The sequence below is a fragment of the Falco punctatus genome (genome assembly GCF_963210335.1).
Source record: "Falco punctatus genome assembly, chromosome: 5".
Taxonomy (NCBI): Eukaryota; Metazoa; Chordata; class Aves; order Falconiformes; family Falconidae; genus Falco; species Falco punctatus.
Window position 1 is genome coordinate 74,192,634 of NC_137584.1, and position 20,070 is coordinate 74,212,703.

At 46.2% G+C, this 20,070-nt stretch overlaps 1 protein-coding gene across 2 annotated transcripts in view; it reads left to right on the forward strand.

The window, feature by feature from the left end:
• Positions 1 to 39: 39 nt before the first annotated feature.
• IFT172 (intraflagellar transport 172) overlaps positions 40 to 20,070 on the forward strand; it is a 38,418-nt gene continuing 18,387 nt past the window's right edge. For both annotated transcript variants that reach the window (XM_080390204.1, XM_080390205.1), the window contains exons 1-22: positions 40 to 138; positions 225 to 368; positions 496 to 608; positions 1,111 to 1,150; positions 3,893 to 3,958; positions 4,343 to 4,422; positions 5,919 to 6,006; positions 6,848 to 7,062; positions 7,159 to 7,282; positions 8,381 to 8,476; positions 9,079 to 9,240; positions 10,945 to 10,998; positions 11,534 to 11,637; positions 12,299 to 12,384; positions 12,850 to 12,962; positions 15,714 to 15,881; positions 16,243 to 16,379; positions 17,215 to 17,322; positions 17,859 to 17,943; positions 18,280 to 18,372; positions 18,696 to 18,773; positions 19,164 to 19,412. In XM_080390204.1, coding sequence (XP_080246330.1) covers positions 100 to 138; positions 225 to 368; positions 496 to 608; positions 1,111 to 1,150; positions 3,893 to 3,958; positions 4,343 to 4,422; positions 5,919 to 6,006; positions 6,848 to 7,062; positions 7,159 to 7,282; positions 8,381 to 8,476; positions 9,079 to 9,240; positions 10,945 to 10,998; positions 11,534 to 11,637; positions 12,299 to 12,384; positions 12,850 to 12,962; positions 15,714 to 15,881; positions 16,243 to 16,379; positions 17,215 to 17,322; positions 17,859 to 17,943; positions 18,280 to 18,372; positions 18,696 to 18,773; positions 19,164 to 19,412 — 2,442 coding nt within the window. In that variant the 5' untranslated portion in view covers positions 40 to 99. The remainder of the gene's footprint in view (positions 139 to 224; positions 369 to 495; positions 609 to 1,110; positions 1,151 to 3,892; positions 3,959 to 4,342; positions 4,423 to 5,918; positions 6,007 to 6,847; positions 7,063 to 7,158; positions 7,283 to 8,380; positions 8,477 to 9,078; positions 9,241 to 10,944; positions 10,999 to 11,533; positions 11,638 to 12,298; positions 12,385 to 12,849; positions 12,963 to 15,713; positions 15,882 to 16,242; positions 16,380 to 17,214; positions 17,323 to 17,858; positions 17,944 to 18,279; positions 18,373 to 18,695; positions 18,774 to 19,163; positions 19,413 to 20,070) is intronic.

Below are 20,070 nucleotides of genomic sequence, written 5' to 3' on the forward strand. Positions count from 1 at the left end.
TAGTGGCGGAGGCGCCGGGTTGCCGTGGCAACGGGGGGCGGAACGCGGCGGGCGCGGCGGCGGCGGCACGGACCCATCCCGGTGCCGGTACTCGGCGCGATGCGGCTGCGGCATGTGCGGACCCTGCTGGCCCCGCAGGTGGGGTGGGATGGGGCAGGGCCGGGCGAGGGGCAGCGGGCCGGGCCGGGGGGAGCGGCGGTGCTGAGGCTGCGTGTGCCCCGCAGGACGGGACGGCGCGGGTGACCTGCATGGCCTGGTCGGCCAGCAGCGCCCGGTTCGCTGTCTGCACAGCGGAGCGGGTGGTGCTGCTGTACGACGAGCAGGGCGAGAGGCGCGACAAGTTCTCCACCAAGCCCGCTGACGCCAAGGTGAGGGCCCGGGTAAGGGTGGCCGCCGGCGGGGCCTGCTGCGCCGGGGCCGGGCCGGAGCCGGGTGAGGGGCGCTGGGGGCCGGGCAGGGGCGCTGGGGGCCGCTCAGCCCACGTCCTCCCCGCAGTACGGCCGGAAAAGCTACGCGGTCAGAGGCATGGCCTTCTCCCCGGACTCCACCAAAATCGCCATTGGCCAGACCGACAACATCGTCTACGTCTACAGGATCGGCGAGGAGTGGTGAGTGTGGCAGTGGCCAGCCCTGGCATGGTGCTTTCCAAGGGGGCATCGATGCCACCCCATCGCTGGCCCGGCTTGGCCCTTCACACGCCGGGTCTCTTGCCTGGCTTCGATGGCAGCCCTCACGGAGCCCTGTGCCGGGGTGCACCAGCTGGGCTCCCATGGAGCCGGAGCCGTGAGGCCGGTACTGCTGTCCCCTGTTCCCTGGGTGTGGAATGGTGGCACACACCTGCCGCACACGTTGCTGGCATGTGCAGTGCTGAAGGTGCTCGGGAGGGCAGGCCACCAGAATTTGGGAAGCTCAGAATTTGCTTTTTGGGTTTTTTTGGTTTTTTTTAATTATCTATCTAAAATTGGCTTGTGATAAGACAACCAGTGTACAAAGCTTAAATGGCCTGTGTTACGCAATACTGAACCAGGCTGAGTACAAACAGTAGGGTAACCCAAACAGGCAGTATTACTAGCTTCACTGATAGTCATTTTTGTCTACCTTTTCCTGCAGGGGTGACAAGAAGGTGATATGCAACAAGTTCATCCAAACGGTGAGACCCAGACCCTTGTTCAACTCCATTTTTTCCAGCATATGTAGGATTAAGACAATTAGAGGTGTCTCTGCTGATGCTCACGGGTGTACTTGGCCAAACTGTCAGTGGTACTTGATCTCCAAAAGGTGCAGGTAGATCCCGAGATCATCTCTAAATTTTGAGGCATGCGTGACTCACCGAGCTTCAGAGGCCTCGTAACACAGTAATTAATCATTGAATGATCAATGCAGTCAATTAAAAAACTTTGGGGGCTACTTTAGGCACCAGTAGACTTAAGGGAGTTGAACGGGAAAAAGGAGGAGAGACTCTGAGCCCAGCTATTTGTCACAGGTTGGCATGTCTAAGCCCCAAGTTTCCTTATTAGCCACAATGTGAAGTGTGCAGAATTCAGTCAAACTGCACACTTTTCACATGTTCAAAGGCCTCAGGTTTGTAATTTCAGTGAGATTATCTCCTTGGCTGCCTTTGTGTTCTGTTGCTTTGGCTCTGCCTGCACGTGTCAGAGAGCAGTCTACTCAGTAGGTCTGTGGCAAGGATTGTCCTGAGGGTGATGTGAGTATCTGGAAAAGGCAAAGGTGTTATAAATTCCTTGCACAGAAAGCCATCCATATGTGAAAATGCAGCATACTGACTATGTCTTCTACTTTCAGAAGCAAATGTCCAGCAGCCGCCCTAGGCTTTGCAGCCAGTTGCCATCACACTGTGACCCCCACTTTCTCTGTGTCTCTAGCAAAGTTCTCTGCTTGTTTGGCCCCTGAAGTAGCCAGTACCAGTTAGGAGGAATCCTCCTCCTGGGCCAAATCCCCAGAAGACGTAGGCAGAGCTGCTCCTGATGGAGTTGCTAGAGATTCTGTGTCAGGCTTTCTCAAGCCGCCTCTCAGGTGAAGGGCAGCTTCTGCCTCTGGATTGAAAGTCTGCTCCTCAGGGTTGCGTTGTGGCCCACCACTGTGACTGCTCTTAGGGCTGCTTAGGAGGGCCCTCTGGCCTTTCTGAACACTCCCTCCTGGCTGCAGGAGGGAAACCCATGTAACTATTGCTCTGGTGATAGTGAAGAAAGCTGTTCGTCAGCCTTTGTGGTTGAGCTGGTGTGCTGAGTCGTCATGACACTGGAATAGAGTGTCGTGAGGGAGAGAGAGCAAGAGGGGCTTGGCGTCCACTTATCCCTTTCCTGAACACTGTGGTTATCCCAGGTGTGGGTAACTGTAGCCTCATGGAGAGTCCTGCCTGCAGGCAGGACTAGCTTCCTGCCCCTCTGGCTCTGCTTTGCTGCAGCAGCCTGGCTAACGGCCTGGTGGGAGGCTGCTTGCCTCTCACAAGCTTAGGTGCTGTGCACAGCATGTGTACCATTCTTTGTATTTTTAATGTGGCGGTTCATTTCTCTTTTCTCTTCATTCCTCATTTTTCCCACGCCTTTTCTACCATTTCTATCATAATAAATCCTTTATTTTTTCTGATACTGTATATGTGGGTTTTGACCACTGTGTCCAATTTTCTCCTGTAGCTGAATATTGTTATTTACAAATTTTTGGTGTGTTCAGTCAGTATGAGAGATCATTTGTCAAGTCCTTTCCCTCTCCTGCCATTTGCAAAACCTGCTGGGCACTCGTACACATCTTGTGGATACAGTGACACTGTCCTGCTCTGCTGACAAGCAAGACATCCTGCTAGAGGGTCAGGATGAGTATGTGCAAGTTTGATTTCTTTGCACTAGTAGCTGAGCACGTTACTGCTTTGTGAGGCTTGTTTCTAAGCTGCCAATGGGCGGCTTGTGGTTGTGTTGAAATGAAAATAAGGGTCTGGCAGATGATGAGGGAAATAGACAGATGACTGAGAAACAAGCGTATTAAAAAATAGGTCATTGGTTGGACACAGAAATTATGAGCAGCCAAGGTATGCAAGGACAGTTTGGTATCTGATTGTATCTGTGTTTGCTGATGTGGATGGTAAGCGTGGAGGATAGAAGGGGAGATGAATAAATGAGGGTGTATATATGTCTAAAGCAGGGTCAGATGCTTAACGTGGAACAGATGAGCCAGTGAGACTAGTGCTGGTGGCACAGTGCCAGACACCAGCCTTCTTACTGACTGAAATTCTTCAGTTTAAATGTGAAGTGGTGCGTTAATTTTCTTGGCCCTGTCTTACACTTGGGTTTCTTGATCAGTTTTATTCATCCTGATGCCCACCCTTAAGAATACCTTTGGTTTGGATTTAATGAACCTGTTTCTACCTGACCTTGGTAGCATCTGGTAACCACCTTGCTCATAAATAAAAATTAAAGACTATTTCTGATTCATCAGATGAAGATTCAATGTACAAATATTCTCATCTCTATTACAGACGCTGGCAAGAGTCGAATTATTTTTATGTTTTATACTTGTTGCAAAAAGTCTTTTAAAACAGCCATGATTTTGTACATTCAACAGTAACATGTGGAAAACCATACATCTGATCAATAAGTAGTCCTCTCAGAAGAGCATTCAAAGTGAAGACATCTGGTATAACTTCGATGCCCTGCTTTAGCCTTTCTGAGCCTGCTATTTTACCCCAGCTCACTACTATCTAGTTCAAGCTTCAGCATGGAGGACCTTAATCCTACTTTGAGATCTGTCCAGATGCCCCCATCTCTTCTTTTTCTTGGTCTGAGTGGTCGTATTGTTCATGAGCTGTCTTATGTAGCAATGGGGCAAGAAGCTAGATAGGGTAGATCTCTCACCTCTCTTTTTGCCTCCTCCGTGACAGAGTGCTGTGACCTGCTTGTTGTGGCCAGCAGAGAACATCATTGTCTTTGGCCTTGCCGAAGGAAAGGTAGAGAAACTTGTTATTTGCCTGATCTTCTTTTCCATGCAGGGGCTGTGAGGGCCTGCAAGCACCTGGGCTGTAGGGTAGGAGCCATTCCTCTGTGGCACCGGGCACAGAATAGCGGCAATGGGATTACAGCCCTGACTTGAATTTTCTGGGTCTGGTTCCCGGTTAGCCCTTGAAGGTTTTACTGGATCTTTTGGTCATTTTCCTGACCTTTCTAGAAATGTGGAAGTGTGACTCCAACTTTGCCGCTACTCCAACCTACCAGAAAGCCATTGGCTTCCTGTAACTTCTTGTACATGGACTGGGAGACCTCTGGGGATGTTACGCTGGGGGAAATCCACATTCTGCAGACAGAAGCAACATTGATCATGCTCTCTTTCTCAGGTTCGTTTAGCAAATACAAAGAACAACAAGTCTTCCACCATTTATGGGACAGATTCCTATGTGGTCTCGCTAACTTCCAAGTGAGTATGGCATTGCTTTAGCCTACACTGCCTTGGCTCAGTCTCCTACCTGCTTTTGGCCCTGGCATAACTGGTGGCGGTATGGGAGGTTGCCATAGTGTCTTTCTGCTGTCAGTTCCTTGTCAATATAATATAATACTGTGCTCTCCAGAAGGAATTCCTCCCTAAAATCTGATACCTGCCTGTGCCAGCCACACTGGCCCACACAGTTTGGTTGTCCTTCAAACACATTTCAGGATCCAAGTCCCCATGACATAACTTACACACATGGATATATTTGAATTTGTGACTTTATCAAGATTAAATTTATCAACATCATCCAGCTAATTACTAACATTGTCAAGTTTAAGGGCTAAAAAAAATTATGTAAAAATATTCTGCCAGATAAAACTGTGACAAGGCTATAATTACGAAAATAATCATAAAGTGCAATTTAAAATTATTTTAATTAAGATTTCATTTTAACTACTTTAGTATCCTTTATCTAAAAAAACTAAGATACATCATGGTCTTAGCAGTGGGATTTTCACTAAATGGTGTCATTGGTGTCATTCTGATTTTTGAGTGCTAGAAAAATTAGAAAAACCTAAAGCTAGTCTAGGACACTGACTTCCTACTGCTGAGAAGTTCCTCCAGTCTGTCTGCCTTTGCCTCTATTCCAGAAGGCTTCTGTTTCCTCTCTCTCTCTCTCTTCCTATCTCTTCCTGCCCCCCTCTTCCCCTTTTTGTCCTCCTCTTCCTCTCCTCTAATCCTCCCCCCACACTCTCTTCCCTTCTTCTTTTATTTCTAAGCACAGCTCATGCTGTTATTGCTATGGTATCAGTGGCAAATCTGGGACTGCAATCATTAGAGTACAGGTGTATGATTCCTGGATTGTTACAGTGTTCATAAAATGTGTATTTTGTGCTTGAATCATCATGAAAAAATGTTCTTTCTGGACACATCGTTAGGCCTATTTCTTCTTCCTTGCTCTCTTCTCCCTGCTTGTGTCAAGAAGTACACAAGACATTAATGCTACAAATAATGGACTTAGGCCTGGAGTGTTTGTCCAGATGTTTTTTTCTCTAAATTTTGTGTTGCTTTTAGGGATTCCTGGCATTATAATATCCAGTCTCACTTCTGGAACAGTTCCAGTGGAAAGGTTGTTTGATATAGCTTGCTATAAGAAATTGTGTGCACGGTCATTATTGCACTGAAGGTTACTTAGCCTCACTGTGGTTTAGTAATACAGAAAGTTGGCTATTGTGATTTTACATGGTGAAGATACTTGATTGGCCGCTCTCCACTCTCCATACTTTTGTCAGCTTTGTTTTTACAGACACCAGTACAGGTACTAGCTATTCTTGTGTTCATCACCCAGCTTGTCTTTGGAGAAGGTTCCTTTGATGTGGAGCATCCACGACGACTCTAGGACTGGCTCCCTTGGGCAGAAATGTGAAAACAGAGGTACAAGTCTTACTGTAATATTGCATCATCCTCTCTGTGTTTCTTTGCAGTGTGTCAGGGAAGGGAATCCTGTCTGGCCATGCAGATGGAACCATAGTGCGCTTCTTCTTTGATGATGAGGGCTCAGGTGAATCACAGGTATCAAAAATCCTTCTTCAGCGAGCACAATTCCTGTTTGTATAACCCACTCCCCAGCTCAAGAGCTCTGGAAAGGGATCAGGCTATGGAGGGAGTACAAGTCTGGAGAGGAGCTACAGTCTGTGCTTGCTAGCGTAGGTTTTACGGAGCACTGATGAAGACAGGATGGTAGTTAGATGCTTTGAAATACACTGAGTGGTAGGAGGGGAAGTTATATTTTTGTGTATGAGACATATGGCTTTTCAGGTGTCTGGAAAGATCTGATTTTAGAGTGTCCAGGAGAATGATGCTTGAACAGCTAGGGTTCCAGGGAACAGCTGCTGTTGTCTTCTCATTAAGCAATGCATAGCTGTCCCTGTTAAACCTGAATCCCAAGTTCAGACACTGTGGAGAGGATGCTGTAGGCACCCAGCATTTCTCCTGAGCCTCCCACTTCTCCCCAAAAAGAGTAGTCTCTCTGCTTCAGGCTGTGGTGAAGAGAATGCTATTCTCAGTCAGATCTTTTCTCTCCAGCTGAAGCAGTTTGAGCACGTCTGCTCTCTACCATGGTATGCTGAAGGCCCATGTATACTCTGCTATGTTAAGAGTGCATCCCAGTCTAGTCAATGTTACTGGTCTTCTAACTGGCATCAGGAATCTTCTCTCCTGGTTCAGGGAGTGGAATAGTTGATACGTCTCTCAGTTCAGGTTTCTGTCTACCTTCCTACAGCCTGGGGCAGGCAGGCGAAGTTGGACTTTAGAGAAGGGCTCATGCTGGTCTTGTTGTGACAGTTGCATATAGAGACCAGCTGGGGACTAGAGCCGGTCATGTCTTCAGGATGTTCTTTCCTGTCTATTGTAGGGTAAGTTGGTGACACATCCCTGTCCTCCTTATGCCCTCGCCTGGGCTTCCAACAGCATTGTGGCTGCAGGTTGCGATAAGAAGATTGTAGCTTATGGGAAGGAGGGCAATGTGATTCAAACCTTTGACTATAGCCGGGACTCATCAGAGAAGGAATTCACCACAGCAGCTGCCAGTCCTGGTGGTCAGTCTGTTGTGATTGGCAGCTATGATAGGTATGGTGCCTGATGGTAAAGTCTCCCCTCTGTTGTGCTTTCTTCTTCAACCATACACATTTCTTTACTTGTCTGCTTTCTCATCTGTGCTCACAGGTTAAGGGTTTTAAACTGGAGCCCGCGCCGCAGTGCCTGGGAGGAAGGCAGACCCAAAGAAATAGCTCACCTCTACACCATCACAGCTCTAGCGTGGAAGAGGGATGGTTCACGCATCTGTGTGGTTTGTATCATCAGCCAGCAACCCTCAGCCCAGGAGTCACACACCAGGGATGGTCTTATGCGTGCTCCTGAGAACAAAGTCGTGTGATGCAGGGAGGGCTTGTGAGAGTGGTCACACCATCACCTAGCTGTGTGATGCAAGGTGCCTAGGCTGAGACCTTGTGCAAGGGACACTGCTGCAGTCAGATGTGCAGCGTGCAGAGTATGGAGCTGTAAAATACCATGGATGATTGTGTAAGGGCTCATTAGCAGCAGCAGTCCTCCTTTTTTCACAGAAGCATAATAAGGTCAGCATAGCTTCTCTAGAGCAGTCTCATGAGCATTCTTTCCTCTGAGCACCGGTGAGAAGCAGTATAAAAAATAGTCTGTTATTTAGACTCTATGTTTGTGTGCTATGTTTTCAGTTCAGAGTTGTCTTCTACTTTCAGCTGTTGATCGGCCTTTCTCTGTTAAATAATTCTTCAAAACCTTTTGAATTTTTCTTCAAATCTTTCTGTATTAAATTGAATAACTTTAAAGCATTTACATTATTTAGGAAGATTGCTATTTACAACTTTAATAGGTTTTGCATCTTTCTATGTTCAACAATCAAGAATCCTTGAAATTTTTTCAGATAGAGAATTAATTGAAATGTGAACAAACATTTGCAGAGAAGGGGAAAGGGCTAAGGGATAGGAGATCAGTGAAAGGAATGGAGGTATTATAAAGAAAGAGATAAACGTGGAAGGATTCTGCTGGAAGGGAGGACATTGGGAGACTGGGAGAGGACGAAGTGGGAAACTGAGAAAGATAGTGGGGAAGATGAGGATAAAGGTGATTTTTAACCCCTCTGCCCCTCTTCTTCCTCTGCTGTGTACATGCCAGTATCTGGTAAGCTCTGTTTCTCTGTTTCTCTGAGAATCTCTCAGTCTTTCTGTTCTCTCAAGAAAGTTAAGATAGGACTGGTTCTCATGCATCTGGGGGCTTGAGCCTTCTTCCCCAGAGCAGCCAGGGCCTGTGAATTTCTGTCTCACCTCTGATCCATATCATGTAAGTAGGGGCTGGAATATCTGTCCTTAACAGAATTCACTGACTGTGTGCAATATGTTTTTTTCTTCAGGGCACTCTGTGTGGAGGAGTTGAACAATTCGACTGCTGCCTTCGCAGAAGCATTTACAAAAATAAATTTGAAATTACATATGTGGGACCAAGCCAGGTAAGAGAATATCCAATGAGGTAAAGTCTCTTGATGAAAATAGGATGTTTGCTAAAACTAGACATGTTTGGAGTTCTGCACCTACTGTTTGTTTATAGCCACTTTGTCAGAAAAGGCATAGGGGATATTCCAGAGACAGGATCAAGGCTGGGTGGAAATTGGCTAGGAACAAAGACAGTGGAATTTATTTCCTAGCTTGTGAATTTGTGTAGGGTACCTCTATGCCAAATGCAGGCTCTTTAATTTCATCCAGTGTTACCTTGCTCAAAATCAGGTAGTAATGGTAAGCCAACAGTCTAGGCACCCCTCTGTAGTCAGTGGAGAGAGAGCAGGACTCTCAGAGGGTGGCTCATCCTCAGGGCCTAAGTAGTCCTCCAGTTAGTCTGGAAACTTCTAAATGGCTGAAGTGAGAATCCCACACTTCTACAATAGTTGTCATCCCATACAAAAGGAATGCTAAGGTTTCTTTAAAAAGCAGAGTGAAATGAGGTGAAGGGACATCTGAATACCCAATCCTCTGTTGCATAATCTTCCATGGGGCAAAGAAGTCTGTGTTCTTCCTGTGTGCTTGGCCTCATACTGCTTTTTCCCACTTTCTCTAGGTCATTGTGAAGAACCTCTCAACAGGAACTCGAGTTGTGTTGAAATCCCAGTATGGTTATGAGATTGACGAGGTGAAGATCTTAGGAAAAGACAGGTATCTGGTGGCCCATACCTCAGAGACATTATTGCTGGGTGACATCAGCTCCAACAAGCTCAGTGAGGTACTGGAAAATCTGTGGCATTTCTTGAGTGTCAAACGCTTAACTTTGTAACTCAAAGGATAGGTTTTCTGCATGGGAACAATACGTCTATTTTCAAAGAATCATAGAATAATTCAGGTTGGAAGGGACTTTGGGAGGTCTCTTATCAAACTTCCTACCCAAAGGAAGGTCAATATTAAATTCAGATGTCATTGCTCAGATCCCAGTTTCTTTGGTTCCTGTTCCAATGCTTTACTGTCCTCATGGGGGAGAGCTTTTATCCCAAGTCTCATTGTAATCTCTGTTTTAAGTTATGACCATTTCTCACCCTTTCACTGTGCACCTGCCAAAAAAAGCCTGGCATCATTTTATTAGAGGTCTCTTAAGCCTTGCCTTCTCCAGGCTAAAGATGCCAGATTCCTTCAGCCTCTCTTTGCAGTGCAAGTGCTGCATCCCCAGCCATCTTGATGGCATTCTAGTGAACTTGCTCCAGTTTATCAATGTCTTTGTTGTACTGGGGGGCACAAAACTGGGTGCTGTACATATGTACATTCCAGATGCGAATGTATGGATCTTAGTGCATTTAAAAGAAAACAACAAAAAAAAACCCACAACCCCCAAATTCCATTCACAACGGCAGTACCACAGCTTATGCTAGTGTCATATCTGGTACCAAACAATTCATACAAAACTGTCCACACAAAAGTGCTGAGCCTATGTGCCAAGCCTGGAGAAAGTGGGGAGTAGGTCAGTGTCTGATAAAAAAAAGATTAAATAGGCTTCAGGATGTATTTGCTTTGTTCACACAGGTATCATATACTTTTTATCAGGCTAATGGTGTGATAATCAATCTAGTTGGGAGCACAACCTCATGACTACAGATTTGAGTTGGAGGATACTGATACTTGGTAACCCAACTGAAAATCTGGCCAGACTACATGTCCCAGGTTTCTCTACATCATACTGCACAGAGTTTTTATTTCAGTTGCACAGCTATACTCACTTCTTATAAAGAATGGGGTTGCGAGTAATCCATTTACATCTTGCTGTCTCACTGGAATTTTATTGAAGCAGTGACTTGGAGCTCTTGCTCAAGGTGGGAAGAGGACATCTGCAGCCTTAGCTTTCAGTTTTCTGCCTCTCTGACCACTTGCCTATTGGCATTACAGTAACTATTGTGTTATCCAGTGCTCTTCTCAAATGCTGTATCAGTTGCTCCCCCACTGGCACTGTACTGATCAATATGTTGCTAACATGACCCATAAAAAGAAGGATTTCAGCTACATGGGAAATTTGCCTCCTACAGATGGTGGCACTGATTCTGTAGAGAAAATTTACAGAGGCAAAGGGGCTGTTGAGGCTTCTTTTTATAATAAAGTTAATCTGAAGAAGGTGAAGAAGTGCTAGTGAAAGAATAGGCTGGAGGGAGTACATTGGTCACATAAAGGCCTCTCGTCCAGAAGGCAATAAAATACTACACAAAGAAAACAGGAGCCTGAAGCAGAGGTTAAAAAAAGAAGAGGGAAATGAGGAACTTGCAGGCTGGGAATGACTAAACAATAGTGCTGACAGCTGAAGTGCTGGAACGTGATCCCTTCTGCAGTATAATTCTTGCTATCTGTTGTGGGAGTTGGGAGCTGGGCAGTGGACCTGAATGCCTACAGTCTGGTTCCCTGCAGGAGCTGTCAGCCTGGCATTTGCTCACTCCATGCCATTGCTTTGTAGGTAGCCTGGCAAGGATCTGGAGGGAATGAGAAGTTCTTCTTTGACAATGAGAATGTAAGTTGGATGGGACAACATGCTACTACCCATGAATGTTGAATAAAGCTGTGTGTGCCCTGGCAGAAAAAGCATCAACTGCACTTCTGGAAAACCCTGTTTCTCAGCAGTTTCCTGGACTTACCCTCTCCATGTAGATCCTGATCTGCTTCCTCCCCATACTTGCCTTTTCCATAGGCCAGGTACAGAACAAACTCGGTGTGTGGACTGTCAAGTTATACAAGTCATAACCTTGTAGGAGAGAGGAGTAGTAAAAGAGCAACAGCCAGAGAGGATGTTAGAGGTACAGAATACTGCTTTCAGGGTGACAGCTTGGCTGTTACAGGACTGACAGGCCCAGAACTAAAATCCCCAGCCTTGAGGAAAAGCTGACAGTCACAACAGGTAGCCAGGGACAATTCCTTACTCATCCCAGGGGGATTGAATTTAGACTTGTGTGCAGCAGAGTTCTTTTTGGCACACCTCACTGGTAGGTAAGTATGTGTACTTACCCTGGCTTTTCTGTAAGAGTGTATCCCCCTCTCAAATTCATCAGGTCTGCATGATCTTTAATGCTGGAGAGCTGACACTGGTGGAATATGGAAGCAATGACATCCTGGGGTCTGTCCGCACAGAGTTCATGAACCCTCATCTTGTCAGGTAGGCGTTACAGCTGCCTGTGTGGCTAGTACAGGTATTTTGTGGGAGTGACCTCGTAGATAGATATTTGGAAATGTCCCACTCTGTAGAACGCAGCCCCAAGACACGTGGACCTGAGTAATCTGCTTCTGATAGTGACTACTGCTGGGGTTTCATTGTTCAGTTGCACTTAATGGTTGTAAAGTTTTAGAAGTACAAAAGCCCATTTTCCTCTGCTACATGGTTATTAAAGCCTGACTTGACTATTGCTGAAGAGGGACCTCCTGTGCATCTCTGCATCAGGCTGGTCCTAGTACAGCATTATCAGGGACTCTAGATGCCAGCAGGACCTCCTCTTGTCCCTCTGAAATACCATACTCCATTTTCTGATTAGAGAGAAGGGAGGATCACGGGCTGCTCAGAGACAGAAGCAGCATAACTAATTTGCTGCTGGGGACCCTGGGTACAGAGGGACAGCTTCCAGAGTGAAGCCATGAGTCAGAGAGGTTGGTTCTCACTTGAGACAGCTGTAGCTGCTGCGCAAGAGTCACAGGTCAGAGAACTGCAAAAGGCTGTGCGTGCTTGGGGAAACTTCAAGTAAGTCTGAGAGGGACTATGTGATTCAGTCCTGTGAATTCTGAGAGTAGTAAAGTTAATGGTCGTCATTCCCTTCAAATAATAGTGTACGTATCAATGAGAGACGGCAGAGAGGCGTGGAGGAGAACAAGAGACTGGCTTATCTGATAGACATCAAGACTATAGCAACAGGTGAATGCAAACCTCCCCCTCCTGTATTTTGCCAGCCTTGCTGATTCCTTTGCATTTTCTGTGTGAGGCAGCATATCCCTGAAGGCCCCCTTTGCATTCACTCTGCCTGGCAGCAGACGACTAGAGACCAGGCTGTCTTGCTTTTGGCAGGTTGGCTGTCTGGTGTGGACACAGCTGTGGGGTGGCTGTGACTGTGTCCTGGACCTGAGATTCTGTGCGGTTCAGCGTGATGATACTGCTGCCTGCGCTGCCTATGATCACAGAAGGGTAGAGGAAGTTACTTGTTTTTGATAAGGCAGCAAGATAAAATGTCACTGCAGTCTGCTTTTCATGTCACAGTGTGTTTGCCAGGGGATCCTGCCCTAATTAGGTCCCAGCCACCTGGTCCCCACGGGACAGTACTGAATGTTCAGCAGTTTGGGGCATGTTGGGTACTCACACACTTTCCTTTCTTTCCTTCCCAAGTGGACCTCGTTGGTGGCTACCATGCTGGCACTATCAGCCATGACAGCAAGATTGATTGGCTGGAGCTGAATGAAACGGGCCACAAACTGCTCTTCAGGGACAAGAAGATGAGGGTGAGGTGTGGGGGCATCTGGGGAGTGTGGTATGCCTGGGGAGAAATAAAGACAGATATGCCAGAATGGAGGGAGGGAGGCAAGAAACTCAGCTGAATTACTCATGATTTTTTGACCACTCCTTTGAGAAAGATAGACCATGTTCAGATTGTGTGAGCTGACAGCATTGCATGTTTGGTCTTGAGTCACAGCTAATTCTGAAGTTAGTTATTAGACATCTTGCTCCGTCTCATCACACCTAAAAAGTGAAAATCACAGACTCTTCTGCTGTAAGAGTGTATTCCCCTCTCACCTTCATCAGGTGGATTAATCTTTGGATGAGGACCCTAATGTTGCTCTAAACCATGTAAATTATAAAAAGATGTTCTCTGCAACAGCTTGGCATATGTCTGTGAGATGAACGCTAATTCTCTAACGCAGCATAGTCACAACCCAATTGCTTGGATTGTGCTGATTCCCAGACCATGACTGAATGTTGCCTGGGAGAGTACTAGTAAGCCCAGGACAAAACTATGTCCAAAATCATGGTAATGGTTTCACACTACAGATTACGATGTGCCTCATGTCCTAGCCATGTTTAGTTTAATTGTGCAGATACAGCTGAAGAAGCCCACTGCAGCAGGCAAGATGTATTTGACAATTGTGTTACAGTTCCACTCTGTTCACTATCAAGCTTTCTTCACTGTTTTGAACGTAAGGCTCCTTGACTGCTTGACTTCATTTACTCCTCTTGTCACAAGACTGCCCTGAGAAGAGTACATGACCTTCCTGACAATGGTGTAATTCACATCCAAAATTTCTATGTAGGTGTCCCAGATGCTGTGGCAGACTCCAGCTACAGCGCTGCAACTCATCACAGGATGGTTTTAATAGCTCCAGAGTTCAGATCTCATTGGGGGCTGTTAGTCTGCAGTAGAATATTTCCATGTTGGCTATACCTCTCTCCTTAGTCCAAGGATGGGTGAAGTATTATGTTCATATATGCATATGTGTTGAAATCCCTCAGAACTTTCTCGGCCTCATCTCAGAAGAAACTGAATTCATCCCTCACATTTCAGACAGGAACCCCAGGCTTCTTCACTGAGCTGCTGCTCCTCCTTCGTCATTTTCGGCAGCTTGACCCCTAAGATTGCATCACAGATTGTAGGGGTTGCAAAGGTATCTTCTTGCCTGGGAATGACAGTTCTTCAATTAAATCTGTCTGCTTGTTATCCCTCACACAGACTGCTGTCTCATCATTCACATCACTTGCCCATTACTGCCAAGCTTATTGGCCAGCAACTAGAGTCTAACTTTGGAGCCAAAGATTGCAGAGCATACATCTGCCACCTCACAAACTCTTTACCCCAGATTTCTCTCACAAGAGTGTGCTGGAGGTAGTCCTTCTTGCACAAAGACTGTAGTTCTGGTTCTGGGCCATCACAGAACAAGGACTGCTACAAGTACTTTGTGTTTCCAGAGAAACAAAAGGAGCAGCCCAATGTGGATTTGCAAAAAATGTGATGCCTGCATCTGCTTTAGGGTGCCTCTCTAATCAAGACCCTCTTCACTCTCAGAAAGAGGACTGTTGGTGTCTACAGCTCTTTAGGACACTACTTTCACATATCCATACACGTATCAATAAAGACAGACCTTAACTACAAAGGAGACTGAATCACTGCCAGTAGCAAGGGCTTCTGTTTGGGCTCTGCTGCACTGATGCTCTTCAGAAAGGTACAAACAGTGATTGCAGCTTGCACCAGATGAAACAGGCTTCTATTTTCTATGTGATACATACATCTCCACAAAGCCGTTTAAGTCCTATCATGTGAGAACTTTTGGCAATATATATTTTTATTTTTATTTCTGCAGTCTTGTTCAGTTTATATTTGGGTCCTCTAATTCGCTGTCTTGGCAAGAGACAGTGGCATCATCGAGGTTGCTGTTACCTTTTCTGGCTCCTTTTCATTTCTCTCAAGAGGGTGCATGGGCAGCTCCTTCATTAAATACTGCCACCAGCCTAAATCAGACAGGACTGTGATTCTTCTAAGTTACGTCTACATAGTTCTCCAACCAGTTTGGTACAGACTGAAACAGGGACTTTCTTGTTCTCTTTTGACTGGTATGTCATGAGATTAGCATGATTCTCTCTTCTTTTTCTCTTTCTCATCTTCGTTAGGTGAGGACAGTTATGATGAGCAGAAACAGCGTAGGACTTTTAAGTTACAAGGCATCATACACCTTTGTTATGTGATGTGTCAGGTTACATCTTCCAAACTGTCAGGTTTGTTTCAGGGCAGTGTATTCTACAAACTTCCTCTTACCTTATTGGCAACAATTCTTGCGGTAGGACTCTACCTAGGATGGACAATTCAGCCCAGAACTGCAGAGGAAGACCCTTCCTGGTCCCCCAGTTTGTTTGCATGAAGGACTTAAGAGACCATTCTCCTATTCCAGCTCTGCAGCTGAGAGGGAACCAAAGTAGCACAAGGCATATTCTGGTTTATATGCGTATGTGCTTGGCTATAAGGAAGGCAGGATCTGAGCATGTAGCTTAAAATACTGCAAGGATTAAAAAAGGTCTTAAGTCTTGGACAGTAATGTGTGTAAATAACAGCATGGGAGTTTGGGCTGGATATCTTGGAAAGTCTGATTCCTGGTTGGCAATATGTGTTTACAACATACTTTCTCAGATGTTCCTGCAATGTTCACGTGAGCTAGCAGCCCAGCCATGATGCCAGCTGAGCCCTTTTCTCTTCTTCCCCTCTCTAGTTGCAGCTCTATGACATTGAAAGCAGTACCAAGACTACCATTTTGAACTATTGCTCCTACGTGCAGTGGGTCCCGGGCAGTGATGTGGTGGTGGCTCAGAACAGAAGCAGCCTCTGCATTTGGTATAACATTGATGCTCCAGAGCGAGTCACCATGTTTCCTCTGAAGGTAAAACTCTGGAGACTTTGATTTACCTCCAGCAGTTTCTGTTACTTCTTTCTCACATGTTTGGAAATAGGGTGGTATTGCAGAAAGGAACTGCTAGTTTCTTCTGGACAAAATATGACCTCATCTGTCAACTTTGTGGCAGGCATTTCTTGCAGAAGGTGAAGATAATTAATGCAGCAAGGAACTGCTTAGTGGCCTTTTCCTTTCCTCTGGTGAGACAAGGGTGATGTCTTCTCAGTGTGAGCTCATTCAGGAGAACTTTAATCAGCAGAGCTGTCGCAGTTCAGTCCTCACATCTATCCCTGCTACCCCACATACTTTAGGAGAACCTGGGGGTGTTTATAGCTGGTACTCTTTCCAGGGGGATATTGTAGACTTGGAACGGAGTGATGGAAAGACTGAAGTGATAGTATCTGAAGGGGTGAACACTGTGTCCTACACCCTGGATGAAGACCTCATAGAGTTTGGAACTGCCATTGATGATGGGGATTATCACAGGTAAGTGCTAGATACACCACGTGGTGATGGCAGGTAGCACACTTCATGTAACAGGCATCTGAGAGTCAGCAATCCGTGAACTACAGCAGCACAACTTCCTGTACAGAGTTGACATTTAGGCTCTGAGCGTGATGTTGGTGCTAGGTCTGGCTGTAATGCGCAGCAGAGTCCTTCATGAGTGGATATTCAGCTTTTTCATCCTCACAGCTGTGCGGTTTCAAACTCAGAGGCACAAGAGACTGGCAAGTCTGGTCCCATTGACACTAAGACATTCACTGAAGGCAGTTTTCATTTAACTGCAGTGAATAAGTGTGTCTTCTGTAGCAGCCCGATGTGAAGTACTACTTAGATGCTTTCACTACTGCCCCTCCAGGGATAATGACAGTGTCATGGAAATATTCATGAGCTGTGCAGAGTAAAAACTGCCTGCCTGAAACAGTCATAGTAGCCACTATGTGGACACTGCTGATTTTGTTACAGGGCTTTACAATTGACCAGGGAAGAAAATGTCATATGTTCATAGCACTGTTACCCCTTGAGAGACTTCTTTGCACCAGAGACTTGCTTCAGACACAACACTTCAAACTTGCCCCACAGTGCTAGAGCCTTCTGCTGATGGAATGCCTCTAAGGACCTTAACAGGGGTCATCTCGGTCTCTGAACTCTTCCCTGATCTGTCAAGCCCTGTGTTGTACGATCTGCTTCAGAACTGGTCACACCCAGCTTGTTCTGTTTTCAGTGCAACTCTTGTTAGGGAGTTTCAGTCTCAGCCTAGGATTTTCCTCAGAGAGCTCTTCTATTCTGTTACTGAAAGTCTGCAAATCTCTGTCTCAAGGGCTACCGCATTTTTGGAGACATTGGAGATGTCCACCGAGACCGAAGCCATGTGGAAGACTCTAAGTAGACTGGCTTTGGAAGCTAGACAGTTGCACGTTGCAGAGAGGTATGGGAAGAAGCTATAACATCTTTCTTGCTCAAACACTCTCTCGGCTGAATCCCTCACAGAAACCAGGGTCTGACTGAAAATATGGCTTTTTGTGCTGCTTGGATAATTCACTGCATTGGAGAATTGAGTGTTCTCTATTCCAGGCAGTGACTTTGCCCTTTCCTCCTGTACAGTAATGCCTGAACTGGGAACAGGAGGACATCATTCTGTGGCATAAATTTTTGCCGATGGCAACCCAAAGCAGTCTATAGCAAGGCTTCAGGGAGCTGACAGACATGGACAAGCTCAGCACATCTCTGAAGCCTGGGGAAGTGAAGCATGAGCATGGGTCATGTCCATGGCTTCTCCCACAGAGCAAGGCTAGAGGGCACATCTGAGCATGGATCTTGGCAAAAATCCTTCTCTTGAAGCAGGGCTGCCCTACCTCTCCAGCTTGCAGAGCTGGGTCTCCTGCCCAGGTTCTGATTTTCTTTTCTTGGACCAAAAGCAGGCGACAAAACCCAGTTAGTGACTAACTGCTTTGCTCTTTCCAGGTGCTTTGCAGCTCTGGGTAACATGGCAAAGGCTCGATTTCTGCATGAAACCAACACCATTGCTGACCAGGCAGCTCAAGTGCACGTAAGTCAAACTGTTTTTCTGCTGTGCAGGGCAGCTGCTTTCCTGAAAACGTGTGCATGCACATTATCTTCTGTGTCTGTGCTCACCAGTATCCTCCTACTGACCAGTACCTGGTCACGTAGAAACTGCTGACATAGTCCTTCATCCGTGCCTGCCAGGTTCCTCTTCTGCTGAGCCTTTTCATATTGCTCCTGTCTTGTCACTTATGTGATTCTCTTCTGTCTTCTTTAGTTTCTGTACTGACACAGACCCCACCTGCATTCACCTCCCATATATCATTCCAGAGCCTGTTCTTTCACTCAACAAACTGATTGAGCTAACTGATGTTGTCTGCAGGGTGGGGATGGTACAGACCATTATCTGGTGCGTGCCCGCTTGGCCATGTTAGACAAGAACTACAAGCTGGCTGAGATGATCTTCCTGGAGCAAGTGAGTAAAGGAACAAGGAGCAGAAAAGGTCTCATTTATTTCTGAGCAGGGAGGTTTGTGCCCTGGTGTGAAAAAGGAAGAGGTTGCTTGTTCCGGGGAGAAGAGTTTTTGCCCTGAAATAGAAGGAGATATTTCTCGTTCCAAGGTTTAGGATTGCCCTGAGACACATGAAGAGAGTCAGGGAGAATGTATATCCATGTAAAGGGGACAGTACACTTTTTCAAGTGTTTTCTGCACGTCTAGCCATGCCCACTGTGAGAGCTCAATGGCAATGTGTCTGCTAAATGGAGCCTTCAAATTGACACTTTTCTCTCTTGACACAGAACGCCACAGAGGAGGCCATGGACATGTACCAGGAGCTGCACATGTGGGATGAATGCATTGCAGTTGCTGAGGCCAAGGTACCCAATATAACTGCACTGGACTGTGGGCTGGGCTTGGTTGATAAGCCTTCTTGATTGGGAGTCCATTCAAGGTCTAGGTTCTCTTCACCTGCCCTATCAGGATCTCACTCCCACTTGGAGGGGGCTCCAAGCAGAAGGGAAGGTTGCACTGACTTAAGTATGGACCCAGGTGAATAGGAAGGGAGAAGACCCACTAAAATTGGTCTAGGATTATCTAGGGCTTAGAAGAAGCATGGGTGATGCAGTGTTATGCAGGGCTGGCATTGTGGTTTCTACTAACTGGGCAGCAAGAAGTCTGGTGCCATGAACTAGCTGTTCAGAGCCTGCAGGATGAGCAGGACAACATCTTGCCTTACCCAGGTCAACCAATGCTGCATTTCTCAACAGGGACACCCCATGCTGGATAAGTTGCGGCGGGGTTACTACCAGTGGCTGCTGGATACCCAGCAGGAAGAGAAGGCTGGGGAGGTCCAAGAGGAACAGGGTGACTACCTAGCAGCCATCAGCTTATACCTGCGGGCAGGGCTGCCAGCCAAAGCAGCACGGCTGGCCATGAGCAGGGATGAGCTCCTGACCAATGAGGATGTCATCAATAGGGTGTCCACAGCACTGATCAAAGGGGAACTGTATGAACAGGTGAGTGCCTCCCTGCCTCTGGGCTTTCTTCTTAGGGCATCAGAGTTCTTACCCTGTCCTCTGCACCTGTGAGGTACAGGGAGACAGAGACGTAAAGTAGCAAGTGTAATTCTGTGTTGATAAATTTGCAGTTTATGTTTGGGAGGAAATCCTACTGCATCCATTATACGCAGGTGAGGTCTAGAATTACTGTTATTGGGGAGAAAGATCACAACTCTTTGGCAACTTGTGGCCAAAACATCAGGTGAGTGTTCAGTAATAGTCAGGGAGGGCTTTGGGAAGATGGGAACCAACAGGAAACGAGTTGTGAATCAAACAGAAAACTTGGTATCACTGTGAAAATGTACAGTACTTCCTCATAGTAGAATAAAAAATGATGGTACAGCTTTTGTATAAGGGTAATCTAAGTGGAAAAGCTAAGGAAGAAAAACAAAGAAGGTCATGAAGACTATCTGTAGAACCATGAATATCATAGAGAAGGAAAGTGATTATCCTCTGCATCTAATAACACAAAAAAATGGTAACTAATTATTAGGTGACAGTTTTAAAACAAAAGGATGTTTTTCATATAATCATGTTAATGTAAGAAAGTAGTGCTGAGTCTGACCAGTGTACAGCTTGGTAACCTGGCCAACAGTGGCCTCTTGCAGATGTTTAA